Source organism: Hyla sarda, chromosome 2 (assembly GCF_029499605.1).
Source record: "Hyla sarda isolate aHylSar1 chromosome 2, aHylSar1.hap1, whole genome shotgun sequence".
Lineage (NCBI taxonomy): Eukaryota > Metazoa > Chordata > Amphibia > Anura > Hylidae > Hyla > Hyla sarda.
In genome coordinates this window covers 264287441-264303701 of record NC_079190.1, presented here as the reverse complement: position 1 = coordinate 264303701, position 16261 = coordinate 264287441, and the positions used below count along the sequence as shown (strand labels likewise).

The window sequence follows — 16261 nt, the reverse complement described above, 5'->3', positions numbered from 1 at the left end:
GGTCATTGTGTTTATGCGCTGCGGAGGAAATCTATAAAGTAACTTGGTTACAGCACCCCATAAATTGATGCTGCTGATATTGCTATGCCATAATCCTGTAACATATGTATACATGTAAAGCTGACCATAATAGAACACAAAACATAAAAAAATAATTCAGAACTTTGTAAGCACTCAGAAATATGTAAACAAGGAATATTAGAATTATTTTGTATTTCTATATTTACTGAGAGGTATTTAGCTCACTTTTTAATAAAAACTATTCAAGCCTATCTGCCCTGAAAAGGCAATCTCATAAACAGGGGTTCCTAACTGTTCATAACATTGAAAAATGAATTAAAGGGGTACTCCTCCCCTAGCATCTTATCCTCTATACAAAGGATAGGGGATAAGATGTCAGATCGCTGGGGTCACGCTGCTGGAGACCCCCGGGATCTCCGCTTATTACACACAGAGCGAGCGTGCTCTGTGCAGTAATGATAGTGGGATGCATTAGCGGAAATCCCGGGTGTCCCCAGCAGCGGGACCCTCGTGATCATACATCTTATCCCGTATCCTTTGGATAGGGGATAAGATGTCTAGGGGCGGAGTACCCCTTTAATTGTCAGCAGATAGTTTTTAGTTACAATAAGAAAACATATTTTGTCCACCTGTTATGCCATCCCCCCCAACTCTTACCTTAAATGTAACCATATATCATAAATGACTAAGCAAATGAGACAAACTTCCATTTTTATCTACTTGGCCAATGCAGATGAGTAATTCTTCACTGAAAATCCCTTTCATCCAACTCTTAACACTCCATGATTGCTTCTCTTTAGCCACTATGACACTTAGTTCTTTGATAACCTTCCCATTTTGTTAACACTTTATTTACACAAATTCTACCCATTGCTGACTGGGAACAACTAACATCTTCTCCCGCACTAAGGATTCACATGAAAGGAGCTTTAGAATACAAATTACAAGGTGATTCTACCATTTATTCCTCAACATTATGTGATTCCGTAATATATTTATCTATGTCATCTCAATAAGCACATGCCATTAAGGGAAATAATTTACTTTCATTTGTTTGAGATATATTTTACAGAACTAACTTATGTAAACGTCTGCTCACCATTTGGGAATAAGGTATTGCATATTTGGTTTTGGGATCAGCACAACTGGACTGAATTCATCACACAGTCATAGCTATAGAAGAGCTTAATAACAGCAGATACTCCAGTGTTTCCCAACCAGGGTGCCTCCAGCTAGTGCACAACTACAACTCCTAGCATGTCCAGGCACTGCTGGGAGTTCTAGTTGTGCAACATCTATAGGCACCCTGACTGGGAAACACTGAGACATACCTAGGTTATACAAAGACCTAAAGGTCCCACTACCACACAATAAGAAATCTGTATTTTTAAAGGGGTACTCCCGTGGAAAGCTTTTTTTTCTATCAATTGGTGCAAGAAAGTTAAACAGATTTGTAAATTACTTCTATTAAAAAATCTTAATCTTTCCAGTGCTTTTTAGGGTCTGTATGCTACAGAGGAAATGCTTTTCTTTTTGGAACACAGAGCTCTCTGCTGACATGATGACCACAGTGCTCTCTGCTGACATCATGACCACAGTGCTCTCTGCTGACATCTCTGTCCATTTTAGGAACTGTCCAGAGCAGCATATGTTTGCTATGGGGATTTTTTCCTACTCTGGACAGTTCTTAAAATGGACAGAGGTGTCAGCAGAGAGCACTGTGGTCATGATGTCAGCAGAGAGCTCTGTGTTCCAAAAAGAAAACCATTTCCCCTGTAGTATTCAGCAGCTAACAAGTACTGGAAGGATTAAGATTTTTTTAATAGAAGTAATTTAAAAATCTGTTTACCTTTTTGGCACCAGTTGAATAAAAAAAAAAGTTTTGCATGGGAGTACCCCTTTAATAGTACATTGTAGGTGAAGTCTTGTTACAGATTTTGTACTGGGGCGTAGTAGCATTACATAACCCCTTTATTGGTGACCTTTAGCCATTGGTGCCTAGTGAATCTTCATTACTATGAGGACAAGTAGGGTTGCCACCTTTCTTACTAAAAAAAAATACCAGCCATGCTAATGTGCATAAATAATTATATATGCGTGACATCACATGATACACATATGCGGGGGGAAATTTTGTCCTATTCTGACCCCTATAACTTTTTAATTTCTCCTTATATGGGCCTGTATGAGGGCTAATTTTTTGTGCCCCGATCTGTAGTTTTTAACAGTACCTTTTATGTTTTGATGTGACTTTTTGATCGCTTTTTATTATTATATTGAGGAGTTGCAGTTAGTTACTAACTACAATTCCCAGCCTGCCCTGACACAGCCTGTGGCTCAAGCAGCTGCCCCCAACGAAAACTTCAACTCCCTGCATGTTGGACTATATTGTAGTATATAGTATAGGTCCGTGTCTACCAATGAGGGGTGCTTCCAGCTGTTGCAAAACTACAACTCCCAGCATGTTGGACTATATAGTAATATATAGTATAGGTCAGTGTTTACCAATTAGGGATGCCTCCAGCTGTTGCGTTACTACAACTCCCAGCATGTTGGACTATATAGTAATATATAGTATAGGTCAGTGTTTACCATTTAGGGGTGCCTCAAGCTGTTGCATAACTACAACTCCCAGCATGTTGGACTATATAATAGTATATAGTATAGGTCAGTGTTTACCAATTAGGGGTGCCTCAAGCTGTTGCATAACTACAACTCCCAGCATGTTGGACTATATAGTAGTATATAGTGTAGGTCAGTGTTTACTAATTAGGGGTGCCTAAAGCTGTTGCATAACTACAACTCCCAGCATGTTGGACTATATAGTAATATATAGTATAGGTCAGTGTTTACCAATTAGGGATGCCTCCAGCTGTTGCGTTACTACAACTCCCAGCATGTTGGACTATATAGTAATATATAGTATAGGTCAGTGTTTACCATTTAGGGGTGCCTCAAGCTGTTGCATAACTACAACTCCCAGCATGTTGGACTATATAATAGTATATAGTATAGGTCAGTGTTTACCAATTAGGGGTGCCTCAAGCTGTTGCATAACTACAACTCCCAGCATGTTGGACTATATAATAGTATATAGTATAGGTCAGTGTTTACCAATTAGGGGTGCCTCAAGCTGTTGCATAACTACAACTCCCAGCATGTTGGACTATATGGTAGTATATAGTATAGGTCAGTGTTTACCAATTAGGGGTGCCTCCAGCTGTTGCATAACTACAACTCCGAGCATGCCCGGACAGCCGTTGGCTGTCCGGGCATGCTGGGAGTTGTAGTTTTGCAACAGCTGGAGGCACTGTGGTTGGGAAACACTGGTATAGGTTATAGTGCAGCATTCCGGAAGTTGCAGAATTGGTTGGATAAACACCGACCATTGCATTGCCGGTATTTTTATATTACAAATACCGGTCAGGTGGCGACCAAAAGAATCCGCAATACTAGCAGTGTCTACAGGAGATGTTCTACCACTTCCTGCTCATTCATGCTTTATTCACAGAATTCATTTTATTTCAAATCTACCCGGTTCACATATGCAGACTCAACTAATGTTGAAGTATTCAGTAAATGTTACTCATATTGCACACATCATTTCTCAGTATTATTGTCCTGCAGTGATGTGTTAAAACACAATGTGAACAGTCCAGGATTCATTTCAAATGACACAAGCATATTATTTATTTCATTTAATATTTACCATGGTCTAGACTTTTAATGTTATTGCATCTAAGAATTTCACTGTTAAAATAAAATAGCTGCTACTTCTGGCTTCACATAGGTTAATTCATATGTCTGACACAGATGCAAGGAATTAAAAAAAAAAAGTATATCTATAAATTCACATACAATAGCGCATAATAATAAAAAATCTGAATGTTAAATAATTAAGTACAATTTAAATATTCATATGTTTTCAGGGGGCAAGGCCTTTTCATCTCCCGTCTGCAGATACATTACTTTAACATTGAGAATTGTTCCTGGTTCATTTGGTAGAAGACAGAAAGATGGAGAGACAGGTGGTTAATATATATCTACAATATCCCGTCTTGATAAAGTACAATATTATAAAGATCGGATGTATATAAAGATTATTCAAATTAATTCCATTTGACTTATCTTAATATATATTTCATATGCCTCTGTCCCTCAGAGTAACCATATGGGAGCCTGTCCTCATTTTAGGTGTCGCTTTCTTTCTATTCTTTTTTTTTTTTTCTTTTTTTTGATGGTTCCAGAAAATAAGATTTTAACTTTACAGAGAGAAGTTATATCGGTGTTGGGGTAAAGATGTGACCTAAGCTTAGTTTCATTTTGGACCAAAAAAATCTAAAAATATACTGGTATCATATTGGTAACCATATCTGAGCCAGATACCTTTCCAGATCAGAAATAGCATAAAACAAATATCAGTGCAGTGGTAGCATTTATCCTCTCTTCCCTGCACCTTGAGGCATAGAACATACAATGCATTTTTCATGTACTACTGAACCTTGTTGGTCTTATCCTCATGGCCACTGGATGTTGAGAAGTTGTGCAGAACCCCACTCCACGGAGAAAATATACTGTTAGCAAACAGTAGGGTGGTAAATCGACCTATGGTTTATGAAAGGGCACGGAAGAAGAAGAACAACAACAAACACTATCAGTTGTGGGGGCAAAACCGAACCATAATTGGATGCCCATTCTGATTGTTGGAGTGGTGTTTGTAGACTCTGATAATACTAGTGAAGGACACTTGTACAATTTAATGAGGCCCACAGTACCAGGTTCTATAAATATCACTAGTGTTTTTCATTTTTTTTTTTTATAAGTAGGAATGGGTACCTTTCTTTAACTAGGTTCTGTTACAAACTATAAGGAATTTTGTAGCGAGAAGGCATTCATCTTTCTAAAGTAGAAAAACAAAACATTTTGGAACAAGTACTTTACCATGAATGGTTGATCTTTCCCTTAATTCTCTATGCCGTTATTATTGTGATGATAGCTGATCAATTAAAAAGAGACTATAGGGTATCACACATTGATAGCTGGTAACTAGCCCCCAAGAGGTTAAGTAGTGATACACAGCATCACTAGTTGACTCCTTCCCTGCTGGGTCAGCGCAGAGCACTCAGCCCAGAAAGAGGGTGGACAGTTAGTCGCAATATATATAGATCACTTCTTACTGTTCCAAAAGAGCAGCATCGCTACTTGACTTCTTCCTTGCTGGGCTCCTGCATAGCCTGAGCTGCGATCGTGGTATGCATCCGAATTTACCACCGTACACTCTGTGACACAAAGAGTGTATTTATTATGCTCAGCAGGCCAAGTCTACCTTTTTTGGCCTGCTGTGCAATTCTGTGCAACAGTCACTGTTACACACTAACTTTAGCCAACATGTAGAATGAGGCACACACCTGTTCATACATGCCGGCCAGACGCAACATGTACGCCACAGATGTGCACCTAGTCGCACCCAAACCTCACTGGTAATGCATGACCCCCATAGTTGTTTGTTTTGCCAATTTGGGATTTCAAAAAATCCCAGCAGCCATCTCTCTTCTGGGCACATGTTATTATCTGATCTCTGTAAAGAAGAATGGTGATGAAGCCATGCCAGCCACCACACTGCCTAATAAGCGCTGGAATGGCAGAAAATATTCATTTAGGGAGTCCTAATGTGTATTCACAATGGTAAATTAAATTTTTTTACCTGAGGTTTTCAGGTGAACAGTATGTGTATGTGATTGACAGCAGGGATGGCACAATGAGAAATGTATCTACTGTACTACTAAGCTACTGTCAGTAACTGTCCTGGGTGATGGAATGATTAAATACATGGTGATTTGTTACTGTCACATTATAGATATTCTGAAGGCAGGATCAGAAAACATTCTTTAACAAGCATTTCTCATTGCAGTTCAGGAAAGAAAAGGTTAACTTCACATATACTGATAAACAAATCATTAACAGAATGTATGCAGGATGTGAAATTCCAGTCTTCTCCATGTCCTGCTGGTAGGGCGTTCACTGATATTTCAGAATGGGGTTATAATGTAAAAGTTATGACTTAAAATAATTTTCTCATAACCCCAAATCATTTTTTATACATATTTTCACTGCATATTGTCTGCTGATTAATGACTTGTGGTTCAGTTTTTTTTAGTCCGGCAACAAGACCGTATACTGTCCAAAACGGACTTGACTGGAGTCACTATCTGATAAATGGGATCGGGTGCAGGTCCGGCAGCCATATGACACAATCGTACATCAATTGTACATGTAAATCTATCAATTGGCTATGATATATAATTTGGATACAATCTATTTATTCCTTCTTCTATGGATTACAAGGAATACTGTGAGTTTTACCATGGTTCAACATTGCAAATTAGAATTTTATTTCTTAAAATAAATCTGTTGTGTTGAACAAATTCTACAAACTACTGACAACGTGATATAGAGCAGGAGGAGCTGGGCATTTTGTTATATCATTTTGTGGAAAGATGCAATATAATTTGTGTTATTTATTTAAATCCCTGCTAATGCTGGGAGTTGGTGTCCTGTAGGAAGTCTTATCGGTAATGGACAGCCTACTATATGAGTGCATACAGAGAAATCTTTTAACACTGAAAAGAACCACCCACTAGACTTCTAAGCCATTCATTTATCTTAATGGGTTTATCCAGGGAATGAAAAACAGAGATAATATATTTTAAAAACCACTCCCTCTCTGTCTCCAGGTTGAATGTGGTATTACGAATTTGCTCCATTCACTTAAATGGAACAGAGCTGCAGAACCACATCCAACCAGGAGACAGACGGGGAGGGGGTTTTGAAAGAAACGTTTTTTTTTTGTTTTTATTTGTTTTTTCGATTTCTGGATAACCCCTGTAATGAAATATTTTATAGAAAAAATTTCCCAAAAAACTGTTCAATGATCTGCTTAGCTCCTCCTACTGTACAACTGTAGAAACTGCTGCCCATGAATCAGTGTGTTCAACTTGACAGGTTTCCTTTAAAGTACAATAGCTAAAAGGGAACTGTCTTTTTTGCTGCAAGACGCAAAGTCACAAAGAATGTAGTAAGGCATTTCAATGGGCAATATACAGTTATTACTGGCAGTAGAGGAAAGAAAAACACTAAAAAATATTTTTTAAATTAAGTTTTTATTAGTTTAAGAACTTAAATATTCAAATTCCAGAAATCCTTTGTTGACTCAAACATTGAAATTTCTGGTTGATCTGTTTCACAAGAAATTCTGCTGCTGTAGAATGACCTTTAACACTTCAATCCAAAGTTCACATCTCTGCAATACAGATCCCATGAATCGATTGTCTTCATCGAAAGTCTTATTAGAATCTGGTCCTAAAAGATTGCTTATTTGGTTGTATTTATAGTATTTAATGAAGAGCAGCCTTTTGCTTAAGGATACCATTCTGAATATCCATGACAAAAAGCTCTAAGAATGTGGAAATTTCAGAAAACGGTACCAATAAATCAAATTTGTTAACCCCAGCTGAAGCTATGTGGGAAATGCACGTCTGTTGTGTGCAGAATTGAATGTTCTTCTGGAGCATTTATTTTCTAGTATATGTTACTATTAGAGATGAGCGAACTTTTCAAAAATTCGATTCCGCCGATTCGCCTAATTTTCCGAAAAAGTCATTTTCGTTTCAAATTTTTTTCTACCTTCTAGCCTACATACAGCCTCTATAGGGGTATAGAAAACTCTGCTGTGTTCTAAAATGCATATGGAGGGTGCTGGGTTAGTGAAATAATACTGTTATTCAGAATAACATGCAGATTACCAGCCTCGCTTTTAGAATCACTGCCGCACAGCAGCACAATTACAGAGCCTGGTGGTGGCATCAGTGTCAGGAGACCATATAGTGACTGAATGACACAGCATGGAGGTGTTGGCAGCATGAGGAGACAATATGATGGCTGAATGTCACAGCGTGGATGTGTTGGCAGCATGAGGACACCATATAGTGGCTGAATGACACAGCATGGACAGGTTATCAGCATGAGGAGACCATATAATGGCTGAATGGCATAGCGATGATGTGTTGGCAGCATGAGGACACCATATACTGGCTGAATGGCACAGCGTGGAGGTGTTGGCAGCATGAGGACACCATATAGTGGCTGAATGACACAGTGTGGAGGTGTTGGCAGCATGAGAAGACCATATAGTGGCTGAATGACACAGCATGGAGGTGTTGGCAGCATGAGGAGACCATATAGTGGCTGAATGACACAGCGTGGAGGTGTTGGCAACATGAGGACACCATATAGTGGCTGAATGACACAGCATGGACAGGTTGTCAGCATGAGGAGACCATATTGTGGCTGAATGGCACAGCGTGGATGTGTTGGCAGCATGAGGACACCATATAGTGGCTGAATGGCACAGCGTGGAGGTGTTGGCAGCATGAGGACACCATATTGTGGCTGACTGACGCAGCGTGAATGTGTTGGCAGCATGAGGAGACCATATAGTGGCTGAATGACACAGTGTGGAGGTGTTGGCAGCATGAGGAGACCATATAGTGGCTGAATGACACAGCGTGGAGGTGTTGGCAGCATGATGACACCATATAGTGGCTGAATGGCACAGCGTGGAGGTGTTGGCAGCATGAGGACACCATATTGTGGCTGACTGACGCAGCGTGGATGTGTTGGCAGCATGAGGAGACCATATAGTGGCTGAATGACACAGTGTGGAGGTGTTGGCAGCATGAGGAGACCATACATATAGTGGCTGAATGACACAGCGTGGAGGTGTTGGCAGCATGAGGACACCATATAGTGTCTGAATGGCACAGCGTGGAGGTGTTGGCAGCATGAGGACACCATATAGTGGCTGTTTGACGCAGCGTGGATGTGTTTGCAGCATGAGGAGACCATATAGTGGCTGAATGACACAGTGTGGAGGTGTTGGCAGCATGAGGAGACCATATAGTGGCTGAATGACACAGCGTGGAGGTGTTGTCAGCATGAGGAGACCATATAGTGGCTGAATGACACAGCGTGAAGGTGTTGGCAGCATAAGGACACCTTATAGTGGCTGAATGACACAGCTTGGTTGAAGCTAAAGCATGAGGACACCATATAGTGTCTGAATGACACAGCATGGACAGTTAGTCAGCATGAGGAGACCATATAGTGGCTGAATGGCACAGTGTGGAGGTGTTGGCAGCATGAGGACACCATATAGTGGCAGAATGACACAGCGTGAAGGTGTTGACAGCATGAGGACACCGTATAGTGGCTGAATGACACAGCTTGGATTAAGCTGAAGCATGAGGACACCATATAGTGTCTGAATGACACAGCATGGACAGGTTGTCAGCATGAGGAGACCATATAGTGGCTGAATGGCACAGTGTGGAGGTGTTGGCAGCAGGAAGACACCATATAGTGGCTGAATGACACATCTTGGATGAAGCTGAAGCATGAGGACACCATATAGTGGCTGAATGGCATAGCGTGCAGGTGTCTGCAGCATGAGGACACCATATAGTGGCTGAATGACACAGCGTGGAGGTGTTGGCAGCATGAGGACACCATATAGTGGCTGAATGGCACAGCGTGGAGGTGTTGGCAGCATGAGGACACCATATAGTGGCTGAATGACACAGCGTGGAGGTGTTGGCAGCATAAGGACACCATATAGTGGCTTAATGACACAGCGTGGAGGTGTTGGCAGCATGAGGACACCATATAGTGGCTGAATGGCACAGTGTGGAGGTGTTGGCAGCATGATACACCATATAGTGGCTGAATGACACAGCGTGGAGGTGTTGGCAGCATGAGGACACCATATAGTGGCTGAATGACACAGCTTGGATGAAGCTGAAGCATGAGGACACCATATAGTGGCTGAATGAAACAGCGTGGAGGTGTTGGCAGCATGAGGAGACCATATAGTGGATTAATGGCACAGCGTGTATGTGTTGGCAGCATGAGGACACCATATAGTGGCTGAATGGCACAGCGTGGAGGTGTTGGCAGCATGAGGACACCGTATAGTGGCTGAATGGCACAGCGTGGAGGTGTTGGCAGCATGAGGACACAGTATAGTGGCTGACTGACATAGCGTGGAGGTGTTGGCAGCATGAGGACACCGTATTGTGGCTGAATGACACAGCTTGGATGAAACTGAAGCATGAGGACACCATATAGTGGCTGAATGACACAGCATGGACAGGTTGTCAGCATGAGGAGACCATATAGTGGCTGAAAGGCACAGTGTGTAGGTGTTGGCAGCATGAGGACACCATATAGTGGCTGAATGGCACAGCGTGGAGGTGTTGGCAGCATGAGGACACCATATAGTGGCTGAATGACACAGCGTGGAGGTGTTGGCAGCATAAGGACACCATATAGTGGCTTAATGACACAGCGTGGAGGTGTTGGCAGCATGAGGACACCATATAGTGGCTGAATGGCACAGTGTGGAGGTGTTGGCAGCATGAGACACCATATAGTGGCTGAATGACACAGCGTGGAGGTGTTGGCAGCATGAGGACACCATATAGTGGCTGAATGACACAGCTTGGATGAAGCTGAAGCATGAGGACACCATATAGTGGCTGAATGAAACAGCGTGGAGGTGTTGGCAGCATGAGGAGACCATATAGTGGATTAATGGCACAGCGTGTATGTGTTGGCAGCATGAGGACACCATATAGTGGCTGAATGGCACAGCGTGGAGGTGTTGGCAGCATGAGGACACCGTATAGTGGCTGAATGGCACAGCGTGGAGGTGTTGGCAGCATGAGGACACAGTATAGTGGCTGACTGACATAGCGTGGAGGTGTTGGCAGCATGAGGACACCGTATTGTGGCTGAATGACACAGCTTGGATGAAACTGAAGCATGAGGACACCATATAGTGGCTGAATGACACAGCATGGACAGGTTGTCAGCATGAGGAGACCATATAGTGGCTGAAAGGCACAGTGTGTAGGTGTTGGCATCATGAGGACACCATATAGTGGCTGAATGACACAGCATGGACAGGTTGTCAGCATGAGGAGACCATATAGTGGCTGAAAGGCACAGTGTGTAGGTGTTGGCATCATGAGGACACCATATAGTGGCAGAATGACACAGCGTGGAGGTGTTGGCAGCATGAGGACACCATATAGTGGCTGAATGACACAGCGTGGAGGTGTTGGCAGCATGAGGACACCATATAGTGGCTGAATGACACAGCGTGGAGGTGTTGGCAGCATGAGGACACCATATAGTGGCTGAATGACACAAAATGGAGGTGTTGGCAGCATGAGGACACCATATAGTGGCTGAATGGCACAGCGTGAAGGTATTGGCAGCATGAGGACACCATATAGTGGCTGAATGACACATCTTGGATGAAGCTGAAGCATGAGGACACCATATAGTGGCTGAATGGCACAGCGTGGAGGTGTTGGCAGCATGAGGACACCATATAGTGGCTGAATGACACAGCGTGGAGGTGTTGGCAGCATGAGGACACCATATAGTGGCTGAATGACACAGCTTGGATAAAGCTGAAGCATGAGGACACCATGTAGTGGCTGAATGACACAGCATGAAGTTGTTGGCAGCATGAGGACACCATATAGTGGCTGAATGACACAGCGTGGAGGTGTTGGCAGCATGAAAAGACCATATAGTGGCTGAATGACACAGTGTGGAGGTGTTGGCAGCATGAGGAGACCATATAGTGGATGAATGGCACAGCCCGGAGTTGCCAGCAGCATGAGTAGGCACTAGGCATTCACAATCTCTAAGTTTAAAAGATGAATTAAGAAATTTAAACCGAACATTTTGGATAGCGGGTGCTACCTATGAGAAAATTTGAAATGACACAGCCTGGAGTTGATTGATGCACGAGTACATACCAGGGCTTCACAATCCCCCCCAAAAAACACCACAATTTTAGAAATTTTTGCAAAAAGATTTTGGATAGCGGGTGCTACCTATGAGAAAATGTGAAATTCCCAGACCCAGGCCCAACAGCAGCATCAGTAACCCATATATTGCCTGAATGACACTGCCTGGAGTTGCTTGATGCACGAGTACACACCAGGGCTTCACAATCCCCCCCAAAAAACACCACAATTTTAGAAATTTTTGCAAAAAGATTTTGGATAGCGGGTGCTACCTATGAGAAAATGTGAAATTCCCAGACCCAGGCCCAACAGCAGCATCAGTAACCCATATATTGCCTGAATGACACTGCCTGGAGTTGCTTGATGCACGAGTACACACCAGGGCTTCACAATCCCCACCAAAAAACACCACAATTTTAGAAATTTTTGAAAAAGAATTTGGATAGCGGGTGCTACCTATGAGAAAATGTGAAATTACCAGACCCAGGCTCCACCACAGCGGCATCAGTAACTCATATATTGGCTCAAGGACACAGCCTGGAGTTGGCTGATGCACCAGTACACGCAGGGCTTCACAATCCGCCCCAAAATCAACAAAATTGTATAATTAAAAAAAAAATGTATACCTTTGTGTAAAAACAAGCGCATATCCAACAGTTCAGAAGACTCTATAATGCAGGACAGTGGACCACCCAAAGACTTTTTCTCATAAATAATAAACCAAAAATAATAAAAACATTATGACATATGTGTGTAAGCGCATCTGTCTCCAAAAGATCAGATCACCAAAGGAATTTTTTCGCCAAAAATGATTAAGCAGAGTTAATCCCTCTCCGTATTTTTTATTTTCATTAACCCCTTAAGGACCCTTGACGTACGCGTACGTCATGACACCCTGGTACTTAAGGACCCATGACGTACGCGTACGTCATGGACAATTCCGGCCCCCGCCGCGCACCGGGTGGGGATCGCACCGGGATGCCTGCTGAAATCATTCAGCAGGCATCCCGTGCAAAGGCCCAGGCCCAGGCCCAGTCATCAGACCCCCCCCATGTCGGCGATTGCGGCAAATCGCAAGTGAATTCACACTTGCGATTTGCGCGGTTCCCGGTCATTATGGGTCTATGGTGACACGGTGCCGGTCTAGACGCGACCACCAATAGCAGATCGGGGGCGGGCGATGGAGATCGGCGGGCGGTGACGAAGATCGGCGGGCGGCGACGGAGATCGGCGGGCGGCGATGTCGTGTGCTGGATCCTACGGAAGATGGTGAGTTGCCTAGCGACATCTGAAGGGTACAGCCTGAGACCACTAGATAGTGGTCTTTAACTGTAGCCCTCCAGATGTTGCAAAACTACAACTCCCAGCATGCCCAGACAGCTGTTCCCCCAATAAAAATTAAAAACGTGTTGTACGGCAGTGTTTCCAAAACAGAGCCTCCAGCTGTTGCAAAACAACAACTCCCAGCATTTCTGGACAGCCACTGACTGTCCAGGCATGCTGGGAGTTTAGCAACAGCTGGAGGCACTCTGTTTGGGAATCACTGGCATAGAATACCCCTATGTCCACCCCTATGCAATCCACAATTTAGTCCTCAAATGCGCATGGCGCTCTCACTTCAGAGCCCTGTAGTATTTCAAGGAAACAGGTTAGGGCCACATATGGGGTATCTCGGGAGAAATTGCACTACAAATTTTGGGGGGCTTTTTCTCCTTTTACCCCTTATGAAAAGGAAAAGTTCGGGGCTACACCAGCTTGTTAGTGTAAAAAAAGAAAACATTTTACACTAACATGCTGGTGTTGCCCTATTCTTTTTATTTTCAAAAGCGTTAAAAGGAAAAAAAAGACCCCCAAAATTTGTAACGCAATTTCTCCTGTGTACGGAAATACCCCATATGTAGGCGTAAAAATGCTCTACGGGCGCACAACAATGCTCAGGAGTGAGAGCGCACCATGTACATTTGAGGCCTAAATTGGTGATTTGCACAGGGGTGGCCGATTTTACAGTGGTTCTGAGATAAAGGCAAAGAAATAAATACCCACATGTGACCCCATTTTGGAAACTACACCCCTCACGGAATGTAATAAGGGGTACAGTGAGCATTTACACCCCACAGGTGTCTGACAGATTTTTGGAACAGTGGTACGTGAAAATGAAAAATGTAATTTTTCATTTGCACAGCCCACTGTTCCAAAGATCTGTCAAACGCCTGTGGGGTGTAAATGCTCACTGTACCCCTTATTACATTCTGTGAGGGGTGCAGTTTCCAAAATAGGGTCACATGTGGGGGGGGGGTCCACTGTTCTGGCACCACGGGGGGCTTTGTAAACGCAAATGGCCCCTGACTTCCATTCCAAAAATGTTTTTCCCAAAAGCTCAATGGCGCTCCTTCTCTTCTGAGCATTGTAGTGCGCCAGCAGAGCACTTGACGTCCACTTGACGTGGGGTATTTCCATACTCAGAAAAGATGGTGTTTCAAATTTTGGGGGGCATTTTGTCCTATTACCCATTGTAAAAAAATGTTATTTGAGGGAAAACTAGCATTTTAGTGGGAAAAAAAAAATCATTTACACATCCAACTTTCACGACAAGTCGTCAAACACCTGTGGGGTGTTAAGGCTCACTGGACCCCTTGTCATGTGCCTTGAGGGGTGTAGTCTCCAAAATAGTATGCCATGTGGGTTTTTTTTTTTTTTTTTGCTGTTCTGGCACCATATGGGCTTCCTAAATGTGATATGCCCCCCAAAAACCATTTCAGAAAAACTCACTCTCCAAAATCCCACTGTCGCTCCTTCCCTTTTGAGCCCTCTACTGCGCCCGCCTAACACTTGACATACACATATGAGGTATTTTCTTACTCGAGAGAAATTGGGTTACACATTTTAGGAAGATTTCTCTCCTTTTATACCTTGTAAAAATTCAATAACTGGGTCTACAAGAACATGCGAGTGTAAAAAATGAAGATTTTGAATTTTCTTCTTCAAATTGCTGCTATTCCTGTGAAACACCTAAAGGGTTAACAAACCTTTTGAATGTCATTTTGAATACTTTGAGGGGTGCAGTTTTTATAATGGGGTCATTTGTGGGGTATTTCTAATAAGAAGGCCCTTCAAATCCACTTCAAAACAGAACTGGTCCCTGAAATATTTTGATTTTAAAAATTTTGTGAAAAATCGGAAAATTGCTGTTATACTTTGAAGCCCTGTGATGTCTTCCAAAAGTAAAAACATGTCAACTTTATGATGAAAACATAAAGTAGACATATTTTATATGTGAATCAATATATAATTTATTTAGAATATTCATTTTCCTTATAAGCAGAGAGCTTCAAAGTAAAAAAAAATGCGAAATTTTCTATTTTTTCATAAAATTTTGGAATTTTTCACCAAGAAATGATGCAAGTATCGACAAAATTTTACCACTAACATAAAGTAGTATATGTCACGAGAAAACATTCTCGGAATCAGAATGAAAGGTAAAAGCATCCCAGAGTTATTAATGTTTAAAGTGACAGTGGTCAGATGTGCAAAAAATAGCCGTGTCCTACAGTGATAATTGGCTGGGTCCTTAAGGGGTTAAAAAATCACACGCAACAAGCGTTTCGTTGTGTAACGGTTAGCATTCTGCAAAATTAAATTTTATTACTGATAAAATTATCAGTAAATTTAAAAATAACACTACCCAAGAGTGTTTAATTACCCCGTACATTGCACCAGGAACAGTCAGGAGTAGACCTCAGCAGTAACCAAGAGGCTTTAATAACCCCTTACATTGCACAATCAATTGCGAGATCCAGCAATAACAGGTGTGTTATGGCCTCAGATGTCTGGGCCGCACTAGCGCTCCACTGAACGGATTAGCATGTCTCTATCTTTCACCGACAGGTGCGGGTAACCCACTACCTCTCTGAAAGGTAAGCTGCCTCGAAGCAGGTGGTCTGCCTGGGCACGTTTGTCTCCTGAATTTCCACTACTGCCACACCACGCTGACTGCCAACCATGCTACCACCTTGCTGACTCAAGGGCAACCTGCAACTCTCTTCTCCTGATGATGATTAAGCCCCTTCTGCACCCGCCCCCCTTTGGCGACAGGGATCATTTTTGCCAGGAAAGAAGAATCACAACTAAGTGCGGGTCATAAGCTAGGGCTCATTAAGTCCCTGCCCCTTGTACACACCGCATGTCTCTACTAACAATTGGATGGTTTAGTGAGGTCCTCGGATCGGCCCCGGCGGGGTAGGAGAAGGCCCTGGCAGAGCGCCGAGAATTTAACGATCATTGTTGAAATTTGCAATAATCATGTATTTAGCTACTGCTAAACTTCAAAAAATTATAGACCCAAGGCCTGAGGCACCAGGGAG

The 16261-nt window shown here is 42.6% G+C and overlaps 1 protein-coding gene across 1 annotated transcript in view; it reads left to right on the top strand.

Annotated features, from left to right (window-relative positions):
- The window catches only part of LOC130357432 (uncharacterized), a 131463-nt gene that overhangs the window by 89854 nt on the left and 25348 nt on the right, over positions 1 to 16261 (top strand). Inside the window, exon 5 of the mRNA XM_056560127.1 lies at positions 3951 to 4049. Within this exon, the coding sequence (XP_056416102.1) occupies positions 3951 to 4049 (99 nt within the window). The remainder of the gene's footprint in view (positions 1 to 3950; positions 4050 to 16261) is intronic.